At 41.1% G+C, this 19,388-nt stretch overlaps 4 protein-coding genes across 5 annotated transcripts; 3 read left to right on the top strand and 1 right to left on the bottom strand.

The window, feature by feature from the left end:
• Nucleotides 1-3,386: 3,386 nt before the first annotated feature.
• LOC144078909 (gamma-crystallin M3-like) lies at nucleotides 3,387-4,274 on the bottom strand. The gene is made up of 3 exons (XM_077607370.1): nucleotides 4,140-4,274; nucleotides 3,789-4,052; nucleotides 3,387-3,713 (listed from the first exon to the last, which is right to left on the bottom strand). Exons 1-3 carry the CDS (start codon nucleotides 4,173-4,175, stop codon nucleotides 3,435-3,437), a joined length of 579 nt encoding a protein of 192 aa, XP_077463496.1. The 5' UTR covers nucleotides 4,176-4,274; the 3' UTR covers nucleotides 3,387-3,434.
• Nucleotides 4,275-4,518: 244 nt separating this feature from the next.
• Nucleotides 4,519-5,985, top strand: LOC144078916 (gamma-crystallin M3-like). Its single transcript, XM_077607379.1, has 3 exons — nucleotides 4,519-4,684; nucleotides 4,769-5,017; nucleotides 5,669-5,985. The coding sequence occupies exons 1-3, from the start codon at nucleotides 4,670-4,672 to the stop codon at nucleotides 5,942-5,944; spliced, it is 540 nt and encodes a 179-aa protein (XP_077463505.1). The 5' UTR covers nucleotides 4,519-4,669; the 3' UTR covers nucleotides 5,945-5,985.
• Nucleotides 5,986-6,749: 764 nt separating this feature from the next.
• LOC144078924 (gamma-crystallin M2-like) lies at nucleotides 6,750-7,957 on the top strand. The gene is made up of 3 exons (XM_077607391.1): nucleotides 6,750-6,910; nucleotides 7,104-7,346; nucleotides 7,638-7,957. Exons 1-3 carry the CDS (start codon nucleotides 6,902-6,904, stop codon nucleotides 7,908-7,910), a joined length of 525 nt encoding a protein of 174 aa, XP_077463517.1. The 5' UTR covers nucleotides 6,750-6,901; the 3' UTR covers nucleotides 7,911-7,957.
• A 707-nt stretch (nucleotides 7,958-8,664) lies between these two features.
• smc5 (structural maintenance of chromosomes 5) lies at nucleotides 8,665-19,240 on the top strand. Of its 2 annotated transcripts, XM_077607302.1 has the most exons (24): nucleotides 8,666-8,898; nucleotides 9,361-9,502; nucleotides 9,655-9,707; nucleotides 10,138-10,300; nucleotides 10,407-10,541; nucleotides 10,671-10,811; nucleotides 11,210-11,371; nucleotides 11,965-12,036; nucleotides 12,651-12,906; nucleotides 12,970-13,124; nucleotides 14,467-14,580; nucleotides 14,691-14,785; nucleotides 15,005-15,137; nucleotides 15,227-15,400; nucleotides 15,922-16,091; nucleotides 16,330-16,453; nucleotides 16,752-16,874; nucleotides 16,958-17,059; nucleotides 17,520-17,615; nucleotides 17,758-17,862; nucleotides 18,003-18,122; nucleotides 18,189-18,368; nucleotides 18,693-18,788; nucleotides 18,859-19,240. In XM_077607302.1, the coding sequence occupies exons 1-24, from the start codon at nucleotides 8,750-8,752 to the stop codon at nucleotides 18,994-18,996; spliced, it is 3,198 nt and encodes a 1,065-aa protein (XP_077463428.1). In that variant the 5' UTR covers nucleotides 8,666-8,749; the 3' UTR covers nucleotides 18,997-19,240. The 2 variants fall into 2 exon arrangements, with proteins under 2 accessions (XP_077463437.1, XP_077463428.1); XM_077607311.1 differs by lacking the exon at nucleotides 11,965-12,036 and having other exon boundaries at nucleotides 8,665-8,898.
• Nucleotides 19,241-19,388: the final 148 nt, after the last annotated feature.

Genomic DNA, 19,388 nt, shown 5'->3' with positions numbered 1-19,388 from the left:
ATTTTATTTTGTAATGTGGGGTGTTGTGAGAGTCATTTTCCCTCTCCAATCTGCAAGGGAAAAAAATATAGTACCTTCAGTAGCTGGTTCTCAAACTAGGATCCATGATCCATAGTCGGGACTTTGCAAAATGACTAGTAATTAGATTGTGGAATTTCAGAAATATACACAGATAAATGGATATTTACATATAATATTTTTTGTAGCAATAAAACAAAAATAATAAGGTCTGTGTAAATAGTAAAATACTTTATTAACCCCCAGAGGGAAAACTCAGAAGCCAGATACCATTTTACAAATACATCTTGAATTAAGCACTCTAAATCATGTGTGAATGAATTATTGCTTGTCTGATTGTGCTTTGTGATTGGCTGGCAACCAACTCAGGGTGTACCCCACCTACTGCCGGAGTTAGCTAGATAGGTTCCATCACTTCTGTAACTCTCACGAGGATAAGCATCATGGAAGATTCAGTTCAATTACTAAGCTCAAGAAAAAAAGCTGAATAAAAGATGCACAATTGCCAAGATGGCGCCGTCACACGGCAGCCAGTGGCAGTAGCTCTGTCCACTCTGCTTTGTTTTTCGTGTTATACAGCCTTTCTATCTTTTTTTAAATTACATTTTAATATTTCTTAATACATTCCTTTTTACTTTACTTTGTACTTTATACTTTTTACTTTAATGTTTTTACAACTTTCTTTGTTCTGTTAGCCTGGCTTCTTTCTGCTACTTCTTTTTTGGAACCATTCAGCCATGCCTACGCTGTCATACACATGGGACTAGCTGTTACAATACGCAGCAGAAGAAGCAACACCTCAATGCCGCTGGAAATTCGGAGCTGGACAAAAGTGCCGGGAGAAGAAGCGACACTTCAGACCAACCATTCCATCATGGGATAAGATGGACGAGCTGTCGGCGCTTACCAGGCCGGAAACGGAGTCGAGGGGTTCTACTCTGCTACTGTTGATTCTTCAGCTCCAGACTACTGAGGAACTGTGCGGATAAGCTTGGAAGAGTGACTGCATATTCTCTACCTCAGTCACAGTCTGCAGAAGTTCCCCATCTTGTGGAAGAGTTCCTGTGTGTGGTTCCAGCTTTATCCAACTCTACAACGTCTTTTTCTTGAGTCTGTATCCGTTTTTGCTACCGCAACCAAGATGGCGCCGGTCAATTGGCAGCCGGTGGCGGTAGCTCCGTCCGCTCTTGCTCGTTTTGTGTTTTTGCTGCTTTTCTGTCATAATGATTTGATTTGGTGATTCCTAATGATCCCATATACTTTGTACTTTGTTGTTCTGCGGCCTTTGCGACTGTATTGTTTAACTTGTGACTATGTGTAACTATGCCTTTCCTGTATCTGCATTCTCACCCTCTTGCTACTGTCACAATGAAATTTCCCGAATACGGGATGAATAAAGTTATCCAATCCAATCCAATATTCAGACTGACCTGTTGTATAAAAACCAGTGGCTGTCCGTGAATTTTCTAGTCACGCCTTCAGCTATTGGAATCAATCCAACCCTCAAAAACTATTTTATGGCTATAAAACCTCCACTGCAGCTACAGCTGCGACACATAAAAAATCCTCAATAAGAATCTCATACAATTGAAATATTTTTTAGGAATATAGCCATATTTTACTCACCAAAAATCCTTTTTAACTGTGCACAATATCCATCCTCCTTTCTTTCCTCCTTTTCTATCGCCATCGAAGCTAACGCTGAAAGTCGAGCCTGTCCTGTCATATTTCTGGCATACGTTTTTATTCGGTTTAGTGCTGGAAATGTTCGTTCCCGGTTGTGACAGGCTTGCTTGCTTTGGAGTTGTCTGACCTTTCTTAATGATGTCCAGTTTTTTTTCTTGAAAAGTCTGTCTTTAAAATGGCTTTAAATCAACACAACAATATATTTGCTTGTGCAGGTCGCTCCAGATACAGTTTGGTAGCTCTGGCTCGTCCACTCTATCACTAGCCAATCATAGTTGCTGAAAGCGATGACGTATCCCTACGCCGTCAAGAAGGCAATGACGTATCCCTACGCCTCCGAGAAGGCCTTGGTGTCACCAAATCAAATTCTGATTGGTTAAAGCAAGTCTTATTGATGCTTGTTTAATGGAGCAGAGCCTGCAGAACTGATTGTGAAGGCCTTGAGGCAGATTTCTGACCCTGGCAACAAATAATGGCTGAAATGTGATTGGTTAAATGCTTCAATATGAAAACACACATCTGGAAGCAGTGCAACCAGGGGGAAAAGCAATGAAAGGAAGCTAACAGGCAATTTGGAATTATTTCATGGACAAAACATAATTAAAATCAGTCTGTGATTCAGATATTTCTTAGGCCAGCAGAGAAGGCCTTGAAGGCCCTGACGGCACACCACTGATAAAAACATATCTGGAAGCAAGCTCTCCAAGAAGTGCAATGAGAACACACTTTTTCCAAGTTTTTGTCAACATGTGCGTAGTCCCGGAATAGGTTAAAAATCAATATCTCTGACTTTTTTGTAAACATCTTTTTAAATGGGAAAAAATGGACGTTTTCACTTCAGTGTGTATATTCACTTTTTAATCACAATTATCTAGACACTAACATCTGTGTAGTGTTAGGCTTTTCCTAATTAAATGGAAAAAATAACGGAATTGGCCGCAAAGTTCTAACTTTATTAGGAAGTTTATGTATTATTATTATTATTGTTATTATTATTATTATTATTATTATTATTATTATCATCACAGCATAAAGTATGCACAAAACTGTATTTTATATTGATAATATAATTTCATCTAGTGGGGAAAAAAACAGAGGACTGCTCACCAAGCAGCAGCAGTTTTTTACAATGGTCTATCACATTGGGCAGTTTTTGAATTCTGTGCGTCAGCGCAACATCTTTTTTTTTTTTTTTTTTTATTCAGGCTTGCTTTTGTTCATTTAGAATCCATTGTGACGGCGACTCAGGGCACGGCTTCACGAGAACAACAGCGCACAACGCAAAGTGATGACGCCGTGTTTTGCACGGAGAACAAAACAGAACCGAAAAATAAAAGCAAGGATATGTCTAATTGGTATTTGAGAATTATTCATTCTAAATCATCCTAAAGTCCATTTACAAATATGAAGCTTGTCTTAAAATCATAAATCCCGATATATTGTATAGCCTCATCGGCAAATCTTATTTTTGTAACAATACAGAATCCTAAATTTCTTTACACACATCGCTGCATTGCGCTCAGAAGACCTTGCTCCAAACACATAGGGGATTTAAGATCTGTAACAGTGAACAATATGGACTTTGGGTGATCTAAGATAATAGATCTGATAATGACTGTCCATATGGGTCTGAACTCGATTGATTTTTTAAGCCACACAATGAAAGAACAGTCGCATCCAAATAAGGCTCGAGGTTTTCATTTTTGAATTTATTTCAACATGAATGGTAATCAGCACATATCCATGATACGTCTAATGGAGCTGATCTTCATAACGTTGCTCAGGCTGCTCTCCCGCAGGCTCCTGTGCTCCCCAGGTCTCACGTATATCACGCGGCCACGGAAGTTGGGTTGCTCAAACAGCAGCCAGTGGCCCTCCGTCACGTTGCAGGACTGGCAGTCGGACATGTACAGGCGGTCCTGCAGGGACTCGCAGTCCTCAAGCAGCTCTTGCATCTGGCCCCCGAAATTCTCCAGCTCGTAGATTTTCACCCGGAACTGTCCCCTGTGCTGTTGTGCATTGGAAAGTTGTGATAATTGGTCCAACCCGTGTCGAAAACGCAAGCCCTGGGGAAGTGCTCTTACCATGGGGATCAGACGGCAAGAGCGAACGGTGTCCATCACCACCGCCCCGACGCCCGTCATGCTCCCGACACGCATCAGGTCAGGGTATTCGCCTCTCTTCAGGAAAACCTGGTTTCCGATGAAGTTGGAGCGGTCGTAAAGAACGAAGCAGCCATTCTCCACCCGGCAGGAGCTGCATCGGCTCAGGTGCAGGTGGATATCGGAGCAGTCGCTGGTGCACTCGTAAGAGCGACCCTGGAAGTTCTTCTCCTCAAACAATGTGATCTGCAGGAAGAAACAATGATGGGAAACAAGTCCTTGATCAGTTGATTAAGATCAAGGTGCGATCAAGGAAGAGGAGACGGCTGTTACCTTTCCCATGATGACGCCTGTACTTGTTGCAACCATGCCAACAACTGAGCCCCTTTTATAGTGACCCTCGGCTTCAGACACCCTTGAGCACCTTTGTTTGAAACCTCATGACTCGTTGAAATTGCAGTGGGCCCACATTCTTTTGACGACCGCGGTAGCTGTTATTGTATGCGGGCTGCATTTTGGAGAGGGAATGCAAGCTCATCACAGAAGCTCCACGCTCCTCAGATGACCTCTTCCCAACTGTACAACGTAACCTCTATGGAGGAGTTTCCAGCTGGTTTGGGGCCTTTTGTGTCAGGCCACCACATTGATCTCCATAGTTGATTTTTGCAGCATTAAACCTCCGATTGGAACAATAGCCACATTCTGACATACAGTACAGTACAGAATGTCACCCTATAGTGATACAAGCTGGCACACAATATAAAGTGATGACTGCAGGGCTTTAGAATTAGGCCTGTGAGATATATAAAAAGGGAGCACGCTTGAAGGCCAAATTGTACATCTGCAGGTATCACACAAATATCATGACCATGGGAAGGGTAAGTGGGAAACGGTGAAGCACAAACCATCAGGCAATGGCTCCAACGGACGACTTTCCGCTCACAAATCTCCTTGTTTGACAGATCATCTTCTACGAGGACCGCAACTTCCAGGGTCGCTCCTACGAGACCAGCAGCGACTGCTCCGAGTTGACCACCTACCTGAGCAGGTGCAACTCCTGCCGAGTGGAGAGCGGCCTCTTCATGGTCTACGAGAAGCCCAACTTTAAGGGTCACCAGGTGCTGGTCAGAAGGGGCGAGTATCCGGACAGCCAGCGTCTGATGGGTGTCAATATGAGTGACTGCATCAGATCTTCTCGGATGATCCCTTTGGTAGGTGCCCGCAAGACTCGACGAAGCCATCAGCTAGAATTTTTGAAAGTAACCACCGGTTGGAAATCCTTCAGAGGGGGTTAATTGAAGGCTCAATCCATGATTGCTCCCTTGGGTTGTTGGTTGAGCCGCTGATTACTCGGTTACTCGTTAATTCGTCAAAGGTTTGGATTGGTTATTTAGTCATTTGATTGATTGGCTGGCAGAAGCCTGTATTAATAAACACATCAGGTAAAAGTAGAAGTACTGATTTAATTCCTATGCTAACTCACATTGAAAAAGTAGAGCGTGAAATACGATCTTTACACAGTTATAAACAATAGCATGTTTGATAACCTAACCTACAGAAGTTTGTAGCAATCTTTCTTAGTTACTGGTGTGGAAACCCAAATATTTAAAGTAGAAGGTCCTTCTCATTTCATTTATATCATTTTTTCAGGATCCCATAATTTCCGCAAAAGAAAAACTGCTTCTTTTACATTGTAAAAAGTCAAAAGTAGAGATACCTTTTATTTCTACCCTTGTAGTGTAAAAATCTACCAATTGAATAATATACTTGGGTTTTGTTGCTTTGGAACACCGAGGGCCTTTAAAGTTACGCTTTTTGCATTCCCGTTCATTGCTTGTTTGGATCTGTTTATCAACTCACAGCATAGAGGACCGTTCCGAGTGAGAATCTACGAGAAGGAGAACTTTGGAGGCCAGATGCACGAGCTGACCGACGACTGCGACAACGTGGACCGTCTGCGCATGTCCGACTGCCAGTCCTGCAATGTGATGGAAGGCCATTGGCTGATGTTTGAACAGCCCAACTTCCGGGGACGGATGCTCTACCTGAAGCCTGGCGAGCACCGCAACCTCCGCGAGTTGGGAGCCAGCAACATCCTCAGACTGAGTTCCATCCGACGCATCATGGACTCCTGTTAGCTTCATCTCTCATTTGTTGAATAAAGCAAGCTGAAATACTACCTATCACTGAACTCCCGTTCTTATTATACCATTCTATGAGACATAGGAGACCTAGGACTTAATTTAGTTCTGAAAGGTTTGAGGTCTGAAACTGGTCAGGTTCAACCAGAAGGTGTTCTGACATTGACTGGCTAACTGTTCATGCTTTTGTAAATACATTGACATTAATTTATGACTTTTTATGTATACTTTGACATACAAGCAGTCAAGTGTGAATGGTCGTGCCCCTTCTGTATATATGCCTTGCGACTAATGGGTGATCAGTTTGTGCTGTCGTTCACCTTTCTCACCATTCATCTGCGATGGTCTCTAGCACCCCTGTTGCCCTGACCAGTATAGGCAATGTTAAAAATGGATGAAGGGAAGTATATAATAGAAGTTCAGATTTTCTGTTACCTTTTTCTAAAAGGGTAACAAAAGAAACAAGATGGACTGTAAACTAGATAATTGCAAGTGGTCCAATGAAATTGCTTTCACATCCTCCTTATGGGATGTACAGCAAGTACTGTGTATTATGTTTGGTATTATCAGTTACGCCCGATTTGGCTCGTCTGCAGCATTTCTCAGCATCCACAAGCGGTGTTTGAGGCAAGTTTGTAGCTTCTAGTTCATTTTTGTTGAACCCCATTGCCTGCCAGTCCTCGTGTGACTAGTACACTGAAAACAAAAGATTTGATTCCCACCCTCCCCGTCCTGTATCAAGGGGTGCTGCTGCCCCCACTGTTCCAGCACACATTTGATAGGACCCCATCATCACAGTTGAACAAAGGCCCATCAAATGGCGCTGACTCACTTTGCTGATATGTAAATCCACCTCATCTGGGTATCAAAGGCTCCCCCTCACTCTGCACATTTTGTTTATCGATAAATACTTTGACGGGCTTCAGTAAGGACCAACCTTTGCCGAGCATCAACATGGGGAAGGTGAGATGAAACTCATTCCAACACTATACTATTTAAACATTCATAGTTGATATATTGCTAGTCGGCTGCTGTATCCATATTCTTGTATCCTCATGAGGAGGACTATTTTGGCGCATGGGTAGAATATTGAGAAATTCTTATAGCTCGTGCCAGTCACTTGACTCAAAGCCTCACTTTGCTTTCTTTGTCAAAGATCACCTTCTACGAGGAGAAGAAATTCCAGGGACGCTGCTACAACTGCAGCAGTGACTGCGTGGACCTGCACTCATACTTCACCCGCTGCAGCTCCATCAAGGTGGAGAGCGGTGTTTGGGGGATTTATGAAAGACCCAACTACAAGGGCTTCCAGTACATCCTGTACCCGGGCGAGTACGCCGACAACCAGCAGTGGATGGCCTTCAGTGACAGTGTCAAATCATGCCGTACCATCAAGAACGTAAGAGTTTTCACTGATATGCCTATTGTCACCTAAAATTACATTTTAGCCCTAACTATTCATCATCATTGAAGAAAGAGAATTGTATTCAACGCTAATGGGATTAGTGTTCTTTAAAGCTTGAGAAAGGTTCTGTCAATGGGAATTTATAGCTAGTCTGAAGGATCCAGTAGGTCTACTAAAGGATGATCTTTGCCCTTGGAAATTGTTCTCACTTTGTTGTATTTTTACTGGGCTAGCATGTATGTAAGGTGTAGGTGAAATTACTATATCTAAATTTCCTGCTCTCAGGTTTACGGCAACTGGAAGCTGAGGCTGTACGAGAGGCCAAACTTTGGGGGCCAGATGGTGGAATGCACCGAGGATTGCCCCTCGGTGTACGACACCTACAAGTTTCGCGAGGCTTACTCCTGCGTGGTAACCGATGGTGCTTGGGTGTTCTACGACCTCCCCAACTACAGGGGCCACCAGTACCTTGTGGAGCAGGGCGAGTACCGGCAGCACGCTGATTGGGCGGCCTCCTCTCCCGGCGTAGGGTCCTTCCGCAGAATCACGGAATATTAGTCTACTCTCCCAATGCATTAAGCATCAATAAATGATCAACCAGCATATACTATTTGGTTTTATTTGTTACTCAGAAAATATTTACAGTCATACTAAGAGAAACATTTGCACGCCAACCCATCAGTGAACTAAATTACTATACATTGTGTTCAGGATGTGTTACATAGTGTGTTTTTTGGGTACTTGGCATAAAAATATATATCTTTCCACACACCAAAATATATTCTTTCTTATATTAGATATCATAGTGTAGAGAATATAAATATGGGATAATAGATATCTTTTCTGATATATATATTTTTCTTTCAGTCATTTTGACTGCCAAACTCTCACTCGGTGGAAGGGTGCAAGGTATTTATCCTACATTAGAAAATTAACCTACTGAACAAGTTTAGATTCTAAACATTCTTTTGCCCAAAATTAATTTCCACCTCCAAGGGAAATGAGGAGCTTTTTCTGCTAACTTGTTGCACTCGGCAACATATCATCCAATAAAGTTATTAGCGATTAATACTGTGCCGAACACAATAACGTTTGCAAAATCGCCCCCCCAAAATTATTATTTTTAGGTCTTTTTTAAATTCTATACTATAAACGTTGTTTTACATCAAACGAGTCTAAAAGTTGCAAAAAGTACAAGTTGTATGTTGTATCTATTACTTTTTCCTTTTTTCCTGATGATTCTCCACGTAGAACAGAAATATCTTGTTCACACTCTACTCAATAGAGGGCAGCAACGCTCCCCAGTCTCGTCTGACAAGCACTTATAATCAAGCGAAGAATAAAGAAACGCGCCCAGACCAAAGCATGGTGACGGATAGTCTTTCCCTGCAATCATAATGGCACTTCCAACCAAAAGAATTCGAAAAAGTCATGGTGCCCAAAGCTCAGCCGCCAGCGTGTTGACGGGCAGCCAGCCGAGTCAACACGGGACTGAAGGTGTTATTGTGGAGGGTGTCGTGCTCCGGATCACAATGAAAAACTTCCTGTAAGTTTCTCCTTCTGAACCTCATACTACAACAAGTCAGAATGGCTTCAATGGTAAAATTGACAAAACGGAATAACAAAAACATTTCCTGGTGCTGTAATAGCGATTTACGTTGATGACATTGATAATAATGTCGTGAGAGTTCACAGTGTTTAATCTTTGTAATTAACACACACTTCAGAATACAGTTTGCACATTTTATAACGAACTTATTTTGAATCAAGTTTCATCGTTCCCAAAAAAAACTAAACTAAACATTACACTAGAAATAAAAACCTTTTACACAACAATTTTAAGAAGATGTTGAGGTTTGGAGAACATGCCTCCACCAACCTTAATCTTAACTTTAAACAGGTAGACAGGATTTTCAAAAATAAAATAAGAAAAAAAGTTTATTGTACTGCTTTAATTAAAAACCATTAAATGCTGTGATCCTTTAACTTTATATTTTTGCACCTACAGGACTTATGATTATACCACGGTTCATCCCGGACACAACTTAAACATAGTTATTGGAGCGAACGGAACCGGCAAGTCCAGCATTGTCTGTGCCATCTGCCTGAGCCTGGCAGGCAAGATCACCCTCTTGGATAGAAACGATAAGGTCAAAAGTCACGGCTGCTATTTGTGTTATTCACAATGAACAAATGCTGACACTTTGCTTCAATTCATTGTGAAAGCCATGCCAGTGTTATGTAAAACTCATTTTGAGTAAAAATGTGTATCAACTAAAACCTTTATTTTTTTGTCCTTTAGGTTGGGGGCTATGTGAAAAGAGGATGCGACAAAGGATTTGTTGAAATTGAACTGTAAGTAGTTATGCAGAATAGAATAGATAGAATTAACTACAACATTGAAGTGTCCTGTTTTTGTCTCAGCCTCACAATTTTGAGCTCGAGGGTTTAACCCTAGGTTCGGACCTTCCTGTGTGGAGTTTGCATGTTCTCCCTGGGCTTACGTAGGTTGTTCTCCGGGTACTCCGGTTTCCTCCCACATCCCAAAAACATGCATGCTAGGCTGATTGGACAGTCTAAATTGGCCCCAAGTATGAGTGTGAGCGTGAAAGTTCTCCATCTTGCGTCAAAACAAAACTTTTTTTTTTTTACAAAAAATAGTCACTTGCACTATGAAGGGTTAATGATCTCAAGTGTTAACTTTTTAATAGCTGTCCACTGTATTGACTGACCACTGTTCTTGAATGGGTCAAAGTCTGCCTAATTTTAAACTTTTTTTTTTAAGTTATAAGCGTAGTGGAAATCTAATAATTAACCGAGAGATCCATGTGGCAAACAACCAGTCAGTGTGGAGGCTAAACGGAACAACTTGTAACCAGAAAACAGTGGAGGAGGAAGTCAAGGCTTTGCATATTCAAGTTAACAACCTTTGCCAATTCCTGCCTCAGGTATGTTTCTGTATGGAGTCTCTGAACGAAAATAACGATCACCCTGAAAAACACTTGCATTGATTTGTTTCACTTTCCTTGCATGTGTTTGCTTTGTCTTCGTCAGGAAAAAGTGGGTCAATTTGCGAAAATGTCCAAAATTGAATTGCTGGAGGCAACTGAGAAATCTGTGGGTCCCCCAGAGATGTTTGAGTATCACTGCGATCTCAAAAACATCCGCATTAAGGAGACACTCATAGAGGTAAATCCGTAGAGCCGAACTTTGACTTTGTTTCGCATGAAACCTGCATAGTCCAAATTTGAATAATTTGGGTATTCGTGTTCTCTATTAGAAGAGACAGTTTTTTTTTCATCGTTACTTTTTTTTCAGAATGCCATAAAAGAGAAGACTACCTACCTGGAGAAAACAAAGCAGCTGTACGAGACAGAGAAAATTGACGAGAAGCGTTACTATGAAAGGCAGAAGCATGTGATTACGATTCAGTTGCTTGAGAAAAAGAAGCCCTTGGTGGTAAGTAATATTGCGGGGGGTGAAAAGTTTACATCAAATTTTCACTGGAAATTAAGCGTGGAAATGTTTTGAGGGAGTTAGGGGACCCAATTGGGAGTTCAAGGTAATTTAACAGAAATACTTCATAATCAAGCATGAATATAAATAAGTTTTTGTCTTAAGCAGATAATGCAAAATAATTTTGAGTAAGAAGCATATTTCAGAAATTATTATTGTTTTTTATTGAGTTTGAATTGCCCAAATGAAGAATACATTGTTTCATTGAAGAAGACTAACGTAATTCTCCGTTCAGTATTATAGCCATGTATTCCAATTGTGCCCCTTCTTGAATTTTAACAACCTGGTACAGGAGAATGTTCTAGAAAATAATTGAAGCTTCAAGTTCCCTCCTCTTTTAGGAGTATGAAACCACCCGCAAGGAGCTTGAAGGTGTGCAGAATGAACGAGATAAGGTTAAAAAGCAACTTGCCACCCTCAAGCAGGCCCAAGCGCCCATGGTGACAAAGCTCCAATCAATTGCAAAGCAGCTTCAGTCCAGTGATGCAAAAACCAACGCAAAGGTGAGTCATTTAGCATTCAACACAAATTGACCACTGCCGTTCATATTGTTCCTCTTGTTATTTTCACGTTGAACATAGTCAGCATAACAGATTGAAAGAGAAATACAGTAATCCCTTGAATATCGCGGTTAATGTAGACCAGACCATGATAATCGAAAAATCATGAAGTGGGATCACCCCTATTATAACTTTTTTCTCCCTTAAATGCTGAGTCCTAGTAGCAATAGTGGCTTCCGCGTAAGAGTTTTAGCGTGGATTTTCAAATTTTTCTGGACTTGATAATAATAATAAATAATAAAAAAAAAACAATTAATAGCTGGAAAAAAATCGCCAGGTCGTGAATTCGCAACAACTGAAGACGCGATAATCGAGGGATTACTGTGTACCGGTTTCGATACCGTCTTTGCTTTTTTTCTCTGCACTTGTGTGCTGGTGTAACTGAACTACGCTCATACCCTGAAATTGTTGATTTTCACTTTCATTGTACAACTTGAGGAGCATGCTGACTTCAAGATAGCCCTACATAAGATGATGTTATAAAACGTTGAATGGTTTCGCATCCCATTTTTTGTTTACAATAACTTTATTTGCAGAGTGCTGCTATCAGAGAAGCCTCTTTGAAACATAAACAAAAACAAGATCAGTTGGATAAAAGTAATCAAGAGGTGAGTGAAAAAAATGACAGGCCTCCTTTGAACCCACAGCATTCCACACATGGAACAATGTGTTTTGTGTACAAACATCAGTTTCATACAAACTCTACACCAGGCTAGTTTGATTTCAAGTGGGCCGGGCCAGGATATTTCTGGTCTAATAGATTATAAATAACAAGTGATTTCCCCCACCATTTTTCAAAAAAATACAGTAAAAAGACATAATGCATATGAAATTCCCATACATATATGTGCTAGTGAACATTTTATTGTTTCATTCATGCAATGTTTGTTTTCTGATGGGCTATGTATGACATAGCAATGAATTTCCTTCACAGGATGAACATTGCCGCTATGTTCATCCCGTGAAGGTAATTAAATTGAAATGATTCAGTCATCTATACACTTAATTAGAGAAGTTGTCACTTTCCTGTGATGGCATCCTGTATGAAGTGAGGTACTGTTAATCAGAAAGTTCTGCAAAAGTACCTGCGCATTGTCTGTAAATAGTTGATTAAGTTTAGCCTCCAGGGTTGTTGTTCTTTGTAAGTTCATTTTGAAATTTCATTTGAAAGCACATCATCCCTTATAGTATGAATAAAAGTAAAGACTGATCCTTTCCACAGATTGAAGACATAAAACAGGCATTCAAAATGAAGCAGACAGAAGAGGAAGATCAGAAGAAGCAAATCACAAAGGTGAAAAAGGACATTGAAAACTTAAAAGTAGAGCTTGCAAAAGTTGAAAACCAACCAGATGTAACACCGAGGGTCACTGAAGTCAACGCCGAGTTGAGGCACGTTCATCAGGAGAGGGGCAAGTTAGAAGAAAGGAAAGCCGACCTGCGCCGAGAGAAGGACAATCTGACTGCCGAGTTACGAAGTAAGTGTCAAGGACACGTGCTGTTGAGAGCGCCAAATCATTTTCTTTTGTGCTGATTGACAGTGTTGGAGAAAAAGCTCAGCGACATGAATAATATGATGAAGTTAAAAGAGGAGAAGCTGCGTAGAGGCCACAGTGACACGTACGCGGCTGTGCAGTGGTTGAGGCAGAACAGACAGGTTTTCACAGGAAACATCTGTGAGCCTCTGATGCTTGTGGTGGGTTAAACCTCTTTACCATATTTATTCGAATACAACACGCAAAATTTTGTACCCAAAAAATTGAAGCAAAGTTTGGGTGCGCGTTATGCACGAATCCCGCCAAAACACTGCCCTCTGCCGGTGGGAAAGTCCTCTCTGCAGACGTTATGTATAATGGGAGATGTAGAACCTGTCCTTGTCCGCAAAATGGTGACAATCTACCTTCTTTTACAAAAGCCAGCCCTCTCCAAATAGCCTTTGGCAAGTTTGTAGGATGATGTAAGGTTGTAAATTTTTTTAAAAAGTTGCTCCAGTGAAATGAGTCTGCCCAGGGAGTGCTATCCTTGCTCAATAAGAATGGAATCAATTGTTTGGTGAATTGTTTGATGATCAATCAGACTTTGAAAAATATTAAATACAGACGCTCCCCTACTTACAAAGGAGTTACGTTCCGAGCGATTGTTTGTAAGGTTAATTTGTTCGTAAGTTACTTCAGTGCTATATTTTGTATTATTTATGTTTAAGGCCTATATAAGTATATTGAAGGTTTATATAAGTATGTTTAAGGCTTGTATAAGTAACACACAGTATGTACATGTACGTAATACGATAAATAAAATGAAGTTTAACTTGCTTTTGGAAGATGTACTCGATGCTTAAGGAGATGATGGAGGGGGAGGAAGAGGAGGATTTTATATCATGAGAGGGTCTTTGTCGTCGCTGGAATAGGCTTCAAAAGTTACTTCCTCCTCCGTAACTTCAATGTAGGAAGAAGTTGAGGATCGAGGAGAAGAAGATGAGGGTTGATGAGTATCTTCCTTTGAGGATTTACTAGAAACTGGCCGAAGGAAGCGATCTAACGACGCTTGCACAGTTTTCTTCTTTTTTTCATCATAAATGATGAGGTAGCACTGTATGGCATCATTCAATTGATTTGCAACCTTTGTGCAACGTTCAATATTTGGGTCTTGCTGCTCGAAGAGTGCGATGAGTTTTGTCTCGAATTTCTTCATGGGGACAGGCGTTTCTTCCTCCTCCTCGACACGTTGCGGGGCCTTCTCCCTCTCACAACGCTAAGCGTCGGTATTAGCGGGGGAAAGAAGCACTAGTCGGAAAAAGGCGCGCAATACAAAATCTAACTTACGAACTTACAGCATCTCTTTCCGAACATTTTTCGACATATGCCATATTCGCAGACATGTTCGTATGTACCGTTGTTCGCAACTCGAATGTTCGTAAGTAGGGGAGCGTCTGTATTATGATGATGAATTTGAGTTGAAGAATTTAAAATTGTAAATTCGAGGGACGACTGTATGTGGAATTCCGGCGTTATTCGTAAGCTTTCATTTTGCTTCCTCAGATCAACATGAAAGATAATTGCTTTGCCAAGTACCTGGAGAGCCACATCTCCTTTAATGACTTGAGGGCATTTGTCTTCCAAAGGAAAGATGACATGGTAAAGTTCATGGAGGAGGTGAGGCCGTCTTTTAATATTGTACCTGTGCATCTTTTTAAGGAAACACAGTACTAATCAGGTTTCATTGGGATTGGGGTTGTATTTTGTGTCAATGTTTCTGACTCCAGGTGCGCGACAACATGAAATTGAGAGTCAATGCTATTATTGCACCAGCAGAGTCGTGGTCAAGAACTCCTCCATCTCGGCCTATTGAGTCCTTGGGGTTAGTCAACTCATTTTTCATCATGATATAGAACATATATTGGACATAAATTCCTGTTAATGGGTCTTTTTTTAATGCACTTGGGTGGGAAAATATGGTCCAAAAATATCAAGGTCAAAGGTTTTTACTATAAGTAATTCCAAAAAGTGTTTGGTGCAACCAGGTATTTTGTTATATTTGCATTTTTTTTCTCTTTCCTCCCCCTTTTTACCTATGCAGGCATTTTGGGTTCTCTACATATCTGCGTGAGACCTTTGATGCACCCGAAGAGGTTATGAGTTACCTGTGTATGCAGCTCAAAGTGCACGAGATCCCCATCGGTGGTGAGAAGACTGAATCAATGATAAGAGAGGTATTCATTTTATACCACTTGAAAATTTTACGCCCTGGAAGATCATAGTATCTAGGGAAAGAGGTTTGAATTCTGGTCATACTTGGCAGATAATAAAGGAGCCTCACATCAAGGTCCTGTATGCAAATGACCAGAAATATGAAGTGAAGAAGTCATTCTACTCCAATCTTACCTCGACCAAAAACACAACATTGTATCCACCGAAATACCTTAGCACCATAGTGGACGCTGAGCTGAAAAAGCAACTGGAGCAACGGATGAAGGTGAGAGATATTTGCTCTGTGTACTTGCTTGTTTGAAAACAAACCGTAATTTCAAGTGTTTATATATATTTGAAATTAGCAACTTAAGTGTCCTTTTGAATTCAAAATATGGGTGTTAACATTTCACTCCAAAAATCATTTGATTCATATCTAAATTCACAGTCCATACCCCGATTCAGGCATATTAATAGTTTTATAATAATTTTATAATAATTATAAAAAATAGTGAACGATTCCATCCGATTTGGTTTAGTCCAAAGTGATGATTTAACCCCAAATTCCTCCCACATCCCAAAAAATATGCACGGTAGGCTGTTTGAAAACTCTAAATTGCCCCTCGGTAGGAGTCCGAGTGTGCATGGTTAGCCCTTTCCTTGTGCCCGGCTACAGTTTAAAGCCAATCACTTTGGGAAGGTTTTTATTTCTAAATATAAATGAATAACTAAATTATCCTTATAGAACATGTTGTGTTACATATTTCATCCTTGGTAAAAAAAAAATCTTCACCACCCTTTACACAGGTTTGCCAGACAAAGTTTCAAGACATTGATGAGCAGGTTAACACGATTCAAAAAGAAATGACCGTACTGCATCGACGTGACAATGAACTGTTGTCAGAGAAGAAGAATCTCTCAGAATTAAAAGGCAAAAAGAGACAACTAGAACAAAATCTCAGCAATAAACAGAACAGGTAAGTTTGAATCCAATGGGTCCACTTATGAGTTTGAGCTGACTTAGATCTCTGTCACCACAAGGGGTACCCTATTGAATTCGATAAGTTTGACTTAACTGAGCCACAATAGAAAATGCCTACTGGTTCATTAACAGCCGCTTTATTTTGTGGTTGCGACTTGGATTCATTTGCACTCTCGAGACTGCATTAAACGCTACTCGTTTGAATGACAACTACTACTTTCTTGCTTTTTTAGGCTGAGGGAGCTGGAGAACAGTGGAATTGATCTGAAAAAGGTTGAGGCACAGACAAAACAGAAACTAATTCTTGTCAATTCCCAGAAGAAATCCATGGTTAATGAAGTATTGGCACAAATTAAGGTAAGATTGAATGAACTGGAATGCTCTTGCAGAAACGCTCCGACATATATATACATTGTACGCTAGGAATATTCTGTCAACACCTTGTTTGGCAATGGGTATTTTTTTTGGCTGTAGTTTTTTTCCTTTTAATTCTTGAATTACTTTTCTTTAGTCCTTTTCAGCACAGTGAGTAATTAGGGTTCCTTGAGTCATATTTGTAGAGCACTGCACTTTTTTAGCGATTCCCGACTTCTGCTGTTGTCAGAATGTCAGTTTTATCTCAGCGTTTCCTCATGTGTCCACATACATCTTTTAGCTGCAAGCCACGCTGTCCATGGAGAAAGTGTACCAGGAACTGGAGGTTGTGGGGCTGTTGGCAAAGCAGACCAAGCTGGAAAATGCTTGTAGAGAAGACACACGCAGATTCAAAGCCATTAATGTAAGGGTATTGGACCCTCCATTATCTTTTCACCATCCAGCTATCTGTTGCCCGTGTAATTGTTGAACCCTGTGTGTTTTCAGGAGAAATGCAGCCAGCTGGAAGTGAAAACGGCCCAGCTGACAAAAAGATGCAAGGAACTTCTTAAGAGCGAGACCTTAATGCATGAAGTCAGACGACCCGAGGTTCGTACGGGTACTTGAGGAGGCTCCATGTTTGATTTCCGCCTCATTGGAAAAAAAATATTGGGACAACCTTTAATGGTACTCGAAATATTAGAAAACTGGTCTTGACAAGTTCAAGGCCCAGCGTTTGACTGGTTAGCATGTCGGCCTCACAGCTCTCGGGTCTTGGGTTCAAATCCAGGTCGGTCCACCTGTGTGGAGTTTGCATGTTCTCCCGGGCCTGCGTGGGTTTTCTCCGGGTACTCTGGTGTCCTCCCATATTCCCAAAAATGCATAGTAGGCTGATTCAGCTGGGATAGCCTCCGGCACCCCCGCGACCCTAATGAGGATAAAGCGGTTCAGAAAATGAGATGAGATGTGAATGAATGGTCTTGAAATTACAAACGCCGTTTTCCAAATATCGCACTTGACTTCGTATGTGAGTGCATTTGCAATACAGTACATGCTTTTGTGAATGCAGACTTTCTATAATCTCCCTGACACACTGGACGAGATAGAGGCTATGTTAAACGAAGAACGGGCCAGAGCCGACTGCTTTCCCGGAATCTCTAAAAAGGTAAACCCACAGGACACTCACATCTTAAAAATGGGTAACCTTCAACAAGTCCAGATGCCTCAAAGTCAGAGAAACTGTAGTTGTGACGAGTAGATGTAAATGCAATGACTTGTGTGTAACCTTAATTGCTGTTGTTTTTGAGGTTGTTGAGGAGTGCAAAAAGCGAGAGAAAGAGATCCAAAAGCTGGAACAAGAGCTCATGGAGAAGAATACAGCCTTAACGGCTTTAAGAAAGAAGAAGTTACAGGTGAAATTTACACCACTTTCTATCCCAGATGTCTTTTCCCAAAGAGCTGGACAAGGTGGCCTGTGCAGAGGCTTGGCTAGTTGGAGGGCCTCAGGTAAGTATGCAGGATAAAATGGACAGACTGCATGTATGTTTTGCAGGCTAAAGAAAACTGGCTCAACCCGCTGAAACAACTGGTGGAACAAATTAATAACAAGTTCAGTGATTTCTTTAGCGCCATGCAGTGTGCAGGTGAAGTGGATTTGCACATTGAGAATGAGGTAACAAACACTGACGATTCCACCTCTGATTCCAATTCTTTCAGCATGCCTGTATGTTATTCACAGGAGGAATATGACAAGTATGGCATCACCATCCGCGTCAAGTTCCACGAGAGCAGTCAGCTACACGAGCTGACACAATTCCATCAGAGTGGAGGAGAGCGCAGCATGTCCACCATGTTGTATCTCATGTCCCTGCAGGAGCTCAATCGCTGCCCGTTCAGAGTAGTGGATGAGATCAACCAGGTATAGAACACACACTTAAGACGCACATTGGTTCGCGTTCAGTGTTGTTCAAAAGTTTGGGTTCACCCAGGTACGTCCAGGTTTTCCATGAAAACACACTTTTGTAAACACTACCTCTGAAAAACTCCAGATATGGGGCTTCCTGTAAAATTTCAGGAAGCCCCATATCTGGAGTTTTGAACAAAATGCTGTTGTTGTTTGATTTTTGTGCAAGTAACTCAGAGCATGGATGAAACCTGAAGAGGAATACTAATGATTTGTACATACATGATTTTATCACTTCTTAGATTGTAGATATCATGGATATTGTGGTATTCCACCTAGGGAATGGATCCCATCAATGAGAGGAGAGCCTTCGAAATTCTGGTCCACACTGCCTGCAAAGAGAGTACATCGCAGTACTTCGTCATCACCCCAAAAGTGAGCGTTCGAATAGATTGTAAACGGTCAAATTTACTTTTTTCTGAGCCCGTGTTGATTTTGCTCGCAGCTGCTGAAGAACCTCAACTACGTGGAAGAGATGACAATCCTTATTGTCCACAATGGCCCTCATATGTCTCGCTGTAACGAGTTGGACAACGAGGAGTTCATTCGTCGCTTGCGCCAAAAGAAAAAAGATCAGTCGTGAGACTTTCAGCATTTCACGGCATGGCCACGTTCACAGGGTTGAAAAAAAAAAAAGCACTTTGAAAGAAAAGCTATTGTTCCAGGCACATTTTGCGAGTTTCAGTTCTGATGAATCTGTTTATTCACCGTGAGTTTGATGAGAGTACAAAAAAATGGAAATTGCCTGTCCTTTCACTAAAGAACTGACCACCTTGTAATATGCTGTTTATAATAAATGTCACGTTTCTTTTTCTACGTATACCAGACAGGTACTCAAAAATGTTGTCTTTTCTGTAAAATTATTACTATTCTTCTACCCAGGTGACATTTGTTGTTTTCCTACATGTTACCTAAAGAGAACCCATTGGTTAAGTCCACATTAAACAGTCTCAAAGTGAGCTCTATGCAAAATAC

Source organism: Stigmatopora argus, chromosome 1, assembly GCF_051989625.1.
Source record: "Stigmatopora argus isolate UIUO_Sarg chromosome 1, RoL_Sarg_1.0, whole genome shotgun sequence".
Taxonomy (NCBI): Eukaryota; Metazoa; Chordata; class Actinopteri; order Syngnathiformes; family Syngnathidae; genus Stigmatopora; species Stigmatopora argus.
The sequence above is the reverse complement of the archived record's forward strand: the minus strand, read 5'-3'. Positions and strand labels throughout refer to the sequence as shown.